General features: G+C 38.8%; 2 protein-coding genes across 2 annotated transcripts in view; both read left to right on the top strand.

Annotated features, from left to right (window-relative positions):
- The window catches only part of aup1 (AUP1 lipid droplet regulating VLDL assembly factor), a 12,173-nt gene extending 11,639 nt beyond the window's left edge, over window positions 1–534 (top strand). The window contains exon 12 of the mRNA XM_008419824.2: window positions 152–534. Within this exon, the coding sequence (XP_008418046.1) occupies window positions 152–197 (46 nt within the window). The 3' untranslated portion in view covers window positions 198–534. The remainder of the gene's footprint in view (window positions 1–151) is intronic.
- A 1,130-nt stretch (window positions 535–1,664) lies between these two features.
- Window positions 1,665–6,957, top strand: fnta (farnesyltransferase, CAAX box, subunit alpha). Its single transcript, XM_008419823.2, has 9 exons — window positions 1,665–1,855; window positions 2,263–2,348; window positions 3,178–3,292; window positions 3,913–4,017; window positions 4,588–4,714; window positions 4,853–5,001; window positions 5,698–5,760; window positions 6,020–6,209; window positions 6,321–6,957. Exons 1-9 carry the CDS (start codon window positions 1,728–1,730, stop codon window positions 6,462–6,464), a joined length of 1,107 nt encoding a protein of 368 aa, XP_008418045.1. The 5' UTR covers window positions 1,665–1,727; the 3' UTR covers window positions 6,465–6,957.
- The last annotated feature ends 1,149 nt before the right edge of the window (window positions 6,958–8,106 follow it).

Here is an 8,106-nt window from a genome sequence, read left to right as displayed (position 1 = left end):
AAAAAAAGGAACAATTGAAACGAATCGCTTAAAATACATTCATGCTGACGAAGAGCGGATTTAAACCTCCGTATGCAGACAGCAAACCATAAGGCCTAMGACATTTGTTTGTGCGAGATTAATTTCTCTAACCAGCAGTGATCTTCTGCAGACGTTACATCGAGAAGCACGGACTGGACCCGGAAGACAGCCACTGAACAAAACATCGGATCTTTGGAAACTGGTCGGAGTGAGGCATCTTCAAGCTGTCCTGCTGTCTACTTTTGAAAAGTGATTTTTATTTTCTATCAACCCTGTCGAGCTGGAAAAAAAACAACAAAAAACTGGTTTTGTTATCCGCAAATAATGGCAACAAAGTATTCAGAACATGTATACATTCATTGAATGGTGATTTTATGCATGTGTTTAATTCTCCATCCTGGCCGAGACATAATTTTGATAACGGTTTGTATAACAATCCACTGACTGTAAATCATCTATTTATTTTTATAATGTCAGAGTTGTCGATGAAAATAAAGTTCAGCTTGACCTTGCTTTCAAGAAATTATTTCAAACATAAGGTGTGTGAKCTTTCTTTTTTTTATAAATATATATCTAAATGTTTTGTTGTGATAAACTTATTCAGAACAAGTTTATCACAATCTAAAAATGTCTTTTGAATGCCTGGATAAACATAAGTTATTATGACGTCCACAGTTACGGTTGTGCTGCTTCGGGTGTCTTTAACTKCGCTGATTTAAAGTTTCCAGTTCTGCCCCGCTGTCACGCCTTTGCTTTTCAAAACAAGAGTTCCTGGCACCTCATGATGCATTTAAGTGCACCTCGTACACGACGATGTTAGAACCTGGCTAAGCTAGCTTATGGTTCACCAGAAGGGTCGTACTTGTATATTATATCAGATTTTATCATCAACTTGTGAACAGTTTTTTTCCCCAACACTTCCTAAATGCCACCACTGAACTTTTAAAAATGGTTTTAATTTATAAGATTTTTTTTTTTTTAAACAAATGTTTTTATAATGGTTACGTTTTAAAATGTCCCAGAAAATTTACAAAAGTATAACTTGCCTAATAATTTATTAGGCATTATGTCTATATTTCAAGTACAGCCAATTTAAAATCTCAAAATTTAGTTCCTCAGAAAATTTTAATATTTCATCAGAGAGAAGGATTTGATATTGAAGTGACACCACAGATATTGTCAACAGGCCAGATGCCGGAAGTACAGATTTCATAATCTTCCACAACAGAGCAGAAATATTTTATTTCGATTGAAGTTTGTTTGAGCCCATATAAAAATATCTTCAGTTTTATAATCACAGAAAATAGGACAGTTGGATTGGAGCACCAATTTAATTTTTCACCTACGATCACCATCGTCAAATCTGCCAGTCAACCTGCTGAGTGAGCTACTTTAATTGATTTTTTTTTTGTCAAAAAATCTGAAAGTTGTGATGAAAGTGTTTCGTTTTAAAAGTGAGTGGTGAAATTATGAGAAATAAAACTAATTTCAAATAAAATCTGACCAAAACTAGGACAATTTGTAGAAAAAATGTTTTGTTGCCATGAAATTAAGATTGTGGCATTTAGAGGAAAAACGGAACAAGTCCAAGCGAACCTCTGCTWGTTAGGAGGAAACTGATATGTCCCGCCGTCCACGGAGGCACCGGAAGTTGCGTCCTTCCTGAAGAAGCAGCGCTCTGGCTGAGACAAAGCTAGAAGTTAGCCATGTCAACTGTTGAGGAGCCCTCCAGTGAACACCTGGGGGTTAAAGAGCAGAAAGAGCTGGATGTAGATATCGGGGACCAATTCGGGGACAGTTATGGCGCCGACCCAACCCGATACATTTTTTACAGGTACTTTTTCCGTCTTGTTGTCGCTGGCTAACCTAGCCTCAGTAGCTACTCCATTAGCAAGGAGGCGTTTCTTACAAGTTTCTCGAGACGCCACTTTTTCCATACTAATTCTTTAAGAATTAATGTGTTTCAAGTGTCATAGTRATAATTTTAGTATGATAATGGTCATTTATCACAAGGTAACAATAATTAAGTCGGTTCAGGCTAATATAACAGCTTTGGTTTGGAATTTCTGTCTCTATTTATGATCAAATAATGACCACGGTAATAAAAGAAATGACAGTTTCCGCTGAAGGTCAATCTAGTTTTGTTATTAGCCCTCCTTTAGTTTTCAAAGTTGTGGTAAGATGGTGTCCGGAGGTATTTGAGGTATGCRGTTGGATCAGTGCTGTGTTTTTATCTTTCAGAGACCGGAAAGAGTGGGCTGATCTGGAGCCTGTTCCGCAAGACGACGGACCAAATCCCGTAGTGAAGATCGCCTACTCTGACAAGTGTAAGGCGGTTGCTAGGATACCACAGGAGCGCATCTCAGCAGATTAGAGTATCATCAAAACGTTGAGTTATTCAAAAAGTGAAACTCTTGTTATATAACAGATTATTATTTACACTAGAAAGTATGTCCGAGCATTGTAAAGTATTTGCAATAAATAATTAGCGGAGGATGGAGGTTCTTAGATTTTATTTATTTATTCAAAATTCGATTTCCGATTTTGATGGATCCCCCGCCCCTCCCCCAGTTTTTCCTAAAAAAAAAAAAAAAATCATAGGTGACTGAAAATATCTATTTTAAAAAACGGATTTTTATTTCAATCAATGCTTTTGGAAGTTGATCTGAATTCAAAGTTAAAATAAGTAGAAGTTATAAAACACAGAATAGTAGTTTTTAGGTGGGCTGACGTCACTCTGAACTGTGGAAACACTAGAGAGCGTTGGTATRTGCATTTTATTTTATTTTTTAAATTACGTGCGCAAAAGCAAAGATTTATTTAATCATTAAAATTGATTTACCACCCATATTTTTTTATTGTTCATTTCAATATTCTTATTTGATTTTTTTWAATCATTTGCTTGCTATAATCCTAAAAATGAATATAAATAAAAACCTACATGAGTTTCACATTTTGAATGAAATTACTTGAACTGAAACTTTTCAGTGACATTCTAACTGATTGAAATCAACCTCAGATGAATAGCTGGGAAACATTTTTGCAGTGTGATAAGACGCTTTCTGTGTTTTCGTTTTGGAGACTGAACGTAATCAGATATGAACGTAGTCAGATATGAACGTCGCGCCACTCGTCACCGTGTGTTTTATCCAACAGTTGCTGATGTTTATGACTATTTCCGCGCGCTCTTAAAGAAGGACGAAAGGAGCGAGAGGGCTTTCGCTCTCACAGCCRACGCCATCGACCTGAACGCAGCAAACTACACAGTGTGGTGAGCGTCACTCTTGTGAGACAACGGCAGTAAAAAAAAAGTGAATAAAAGCAAGAAAAGTTAAACAATTGAGTTTAAAATGTGAGAAACATACAGTGTAAAGTTTATTTGTTTTTTTGCAGGGGGAGGAGGGGGGGCACAGAGGCTTCTACCTCCTCACAGTTTTAAAGTTGTCAATTTTCAACTGGCTTTACGTACTGGTGTTAAAATTGAGGCCCTCCAGATTCTAGATATTGAACCTTCAAGCTGGTTTTTATTATGGATATTTCCAAACCTCATAAATGCTCTAAATATTCTGTGTTTGGAAGTTAATACACTTTTCATTTGAGATTGGTTTTAATTATTTTTGAAACAGAATTGATATGTGTTAGTTTAGATGCCAAAAACAGTGAAACGGCCCTTTAAGAYTACTACCCAATCAGAATCCAGCTTCAGCAGCGTGTTCAGTCATCAAATGTTCAGGTGATAAAAGTAAATGCTTTGCACTCAAATATTTAAAATGTTTAGAGAAAACYCAACAGATTAGAGTTTGGGAAAAGCCTGAAAGCTCAAACTGTGTCATGTTTCGGTTCCGTTGTGAGGTCGTGGTGCGATGTAACGCTGGATCTGCTCCTGTTCAGGCACTACAGGCGAGTTCTGCTCCAAGCTCTGTCCAAGGACCTGAGGGAGGAGATGAAATACATCACCAACATCATCGAGGAGCAGCCCAAGAACTACCAAGTCTGGTGAGCCACGTTTCCACTGATCACAATAAGTCACGCACAATATCACTAACATCCGTATCGGTATCCAACCTTTGTCATTTTTTTAACGTATCGGTATTGGGCCGATACATTGGTTAACAGTCAATATTTGTTTTTATCTTGTTGCCATTTGTTTCTGTACGTTTTCTTTGCAGAGGTGTCAAAACGGTAGAGAAACTTTGTATGATATCGGTTATCGGCCGTAACAGCAGTATTAAAATCGGATATCAACATCGTGTATACCAAATATACCAAACGTGCATATCGGTGCGTTCCTAATCTCAATCTCCATTGCAGCAATTTAAAGATGTAAAAATTAAAGAGTCAAAATGTGGGCTTTCTCTACACATCTTTTTTATTTTTACTTCATCTTGATTTTTAGAATTGAGGTTCATATTTTGAGTTCATTTTGAGTTTTTTGTTGTTGCAGTGAGATAAAAGGACTAACGAGGGATGAAAAGAAAACCCAGAATTATTGGAAAATGAATAATTTTATAGAAATCAGGAGTCATTACGACCCAGTATTTGCGTATTTCCTGACTTCCTGTCCAGGCATCACAGGCGCATGGTGGTGGAGTGGTTGAACGACCCCACAGCGGAGCTGCAGTTCATCGCAGACATCCTCAGCCAGGATGCCAAGAACTACCATGCCTGGCAGCACAGGCAGTGGGTCATCCAGGTCGGTGGCGCTTCCTTCGCCTCACAAACTCTCAGAGGGAATCTTTTCTCCGCTCTTGTTTTTCTTTCTGTTTAAAGTTTGGGGTGTGACGGTGTGTCTGTTGGGGCGTCTCTTTGTCTCTTTGTGTTTGACCTTCAGGAGTACAAGCTGTGGGACAATGAGCTGGACTTTGTGGAGAGTCTTCTGGACGAAGACGTGCGGAACAACTCGGCGTGGAACCAGAGGCACTTTGTCATTTCTCACACCACAGGCTTCTCTGACCCAGCCATCGTGCAGAGAGAGATACAGTAAGGGTTTTTTTTTTTAAAAAAAATACTTTTCTTTTAATAAATAGTTCCTTGTAAAAGGATCCATACTCCAAAAATAAACTTTAATATGTTATTCCGTTTCTTGTGCAAAATCAACAGATTAATTGAATTGCAAATTTTCCAGAGAAATTGTAATAGTTTAAGTGACTAACTCTGACCTGCAGGTGGCAGTATTTCTTACTTCTACCCCTCTGCTGCCTCAGCCTTACTTGATGTGAAGTCTGTGATCTGCATGGTGAATAACAGAAAGTAATATTTACYRTCACAGATTAGTGCAAATATTTGTAGAGTAGAAACATAATGAGTTCATGAATTTTACTGGGGTAAAAAAACATCACAAAAATAGTAAAATCTTGTAGGAACTGATTTATATGGGGATTTTATGTGATGATTCACAGAGACCTTAGGAACAATTTTTGCCTTTGATCGGCTAAAACCAATTATAAAGCTGCAAAGCAGCACTACACTTCAAAACAAAGCAACCCGAGTTTAGTCTGTTTTATAGGAAATCTGACCTATAAAATTTTTTTATAGGAAATCTAATACTTTGAAAAATGGTTAGCATGTCTTCCTGTTTGAAAAATCAAAGAAATTCCTGGTATTTGCTGTCAAATGAAGCATGCAGTTTTTCTTTCAGGTTTCATTCATTTTAATGCTTTCTTCTCTTTGTGTCAGGTATTGTCTGAACCAGATCAGGAAGGCTCCTCACAACGAGAGCGCCTGGAATTATTTGAAAGGGTGAGAAGTGAGACGCGCATACGTTAGATTTAACTTCCTGGAAACCCTGAAAGGGAGCAGTTCTTTTTTTTTTTTTTCTGGTTTTCTCTGGTTTAAGAATGAATCGGTCCCTTTCAGTGTGGAGGCCAGGAATGTTTAAGCGTGCTCCAGGAGGCCGCGGACACGGTCGCGATTCAGTTATTAAAAACGTAGAGGCTCTGAGGCGGCGTTTGTTCTTTTCTTTTTCTTTTACATTTTTCCACCTTTTTGTTCCCTTCAGGATGCTGCAGGACAGAGGCCTCTCGTCTCAGCCGGGCCTGCTGGAAAAGGTCGTGGAGCTGAAAGAGACGCACTGCTCGCCCTACCTCCTCGCTTTCCTCTTCGATTGCTACGAAGACGCTTTGGAGTACAGCTTCCAAAAGGAAAATCCTGAGCAGGAACATAAGGAGACGCTAAAAAAGGCTCTGGAGGTGAGCAGTTGTTGATACTTTGAGAAATTAGCACTTTTTGTTAATTTAATCAATTTCTTAAGCTGCAGTGGATTCATTTTTCGTCCGTTTCATGTTTGTCTTCCCGCTAAGATCTGCGAGCTTCTGGCCCAGGAGAAGGATACCATTCGTAAGGAGTACTGGCAGTTTTTGGGACGTTCACTAAAGAACAAATACGGAGCAGACGGTCTCTCGAATGAGGAAACCAAGCCGGCCGAGACCCAGGAGGCCAGCTAGAGCTCCACATTAACACTCCCCTCCATGTTCCATTAACATTAACCAACACATGGAGTTTGATATCGCTGTAAAGTCTTCTGTAAATCCCTTCAGTCTCAGTCTTGGAGTAAACATGTTGTCACTTAGAAGACTGTATACTCCGTATAAATATTAACTCCCTGTTCTTGCTTATTTCATCTGAAACAGTTTAGTTATTTTTTTTAATATATCATTACACATCTTATGTGTGTGAAAGGACTATTTGCTTTTGTTTGCACAACAACGTCCAAACTGCAGCTTAGAGGGTTAACGGTGGATAAGTCAGTGGCAGAAAAGACAAACRAGACTTTAACTTGGCTGCTAGTTTGCAAACTAACGTGGAAGATTATTAGTGTGAGTGGAAGGTTAAGTCATGTTTAAACATAACTTTAGTTAAAATACTGACAGTTGTTAGCAGAACCTTTTCCTTCTGTGACAATAAAGCTGAGCAATAAAACACCACYGTGCTGCTGGACTCTGATCATTAACTTATTGTGTTGTAATGATTTAAAATATCAATCAGAAGTTGGATTCAGCCATTGATGCATTATGAGATGGAGGCTAATATCAGCCTGTGACTCTGCTGAGGTGTGGAGGAAGCTAATCTGCATTGTTTGCTCTGGTGTCCGGTTTTGTAGTTTTTCTTTAGCAACTACAGTTTTTTTTACCACTCAACATTCCACTCATATGATCTGAAAACAGCGTTTTTAAGTTSTGCACTCAATGAGTCCATGAAGGTGGCCACTGAGGCAGTCCTGAAAATGCTGAAAATCTGAAAAAAATAAAATAAGCTGAACTCTTAACAGTACAAAGTACGCAAGCAGTAAAAGGTATGTGTCGTTTGAGCTCATTTTCAGTGTCATTGGCAACGGGCCATGGAATAACATGTCGAAAATTATATCAAATGAGGCATTGCATCAAAAMTTTGCCAAGTGAGCCACGGTATAACAAGAGTCCAAACACAAGTAATCTAGTATGACGTAAAAAATTAGCTAGCGTCTAGCATGATGTCCGAAATGAGAATAAAATTAGTCCTAAGGAGACATATTATAGCATGACGTCAAKAATGAGTCCAAATGAAACAGTGTAACATGACGTCGGAAATGAGCCCAAATAAGTCATAGAAAGGAGTTCAAACATCACGTAAAAAATTACTCCAAAGGACTCACAAGGCTACCGCTAACTAGCTACGCTTGCTAACAAGCTAGCCATGTTGGTGTAAATTTATCACCAGTTCGCTGGGCGACGTTCGTTTTTTGTATATTTATCTTTTCAGTCTTAAATTTAATTCAAGAGTGGTATTTWAAAAATCTTARGTATTTAATTCAACTTGTTTAAAAATKYWTGGACAGGTTTTGTTCAGTGCCGCCAGGAGAAAAGCGAACCTGGAGMCCCCTGTGAGTGCTGCTGCACGCGGATCGACAGCCTTAGCTTCACGTCCTGGACTCCCTCCGAGCTTGGAAATGGATTTACTCCACTAGGTGCAGCTGTTCCTACTTCTGCTGACACTACAGCCCAATTCACCCCTCTTTTCATTTTCTGCATCCCAGCAGTGTGTAATTATGTCTTCTGTAAGGCTGCTCGCCATTTTCCCCCCTTCTTGGTGTGGAGGATCGAGTTATTG

The sequence above is a fragment of the Poecilia reticulata genome, linkage group LG10 (genome assembly GCF_000633615.1).
Source record: "Poecilia reticulata strain Guanapo linkage group LG10, Guppy_female_1.0+MT, whole genome shotgun sequence".
In the NCBI taxonomy this organism is placed as follows: domain Eukaryota; kingdom Metazoa; phylum Chordata; class Actinopteri; order Cyprinodontiformes; family Poeciliidae; genus Poecilia; species Poecilia reticulata.
This window is presented reverse-complemented; position numbering and strand designations above follow the sequence as displayed.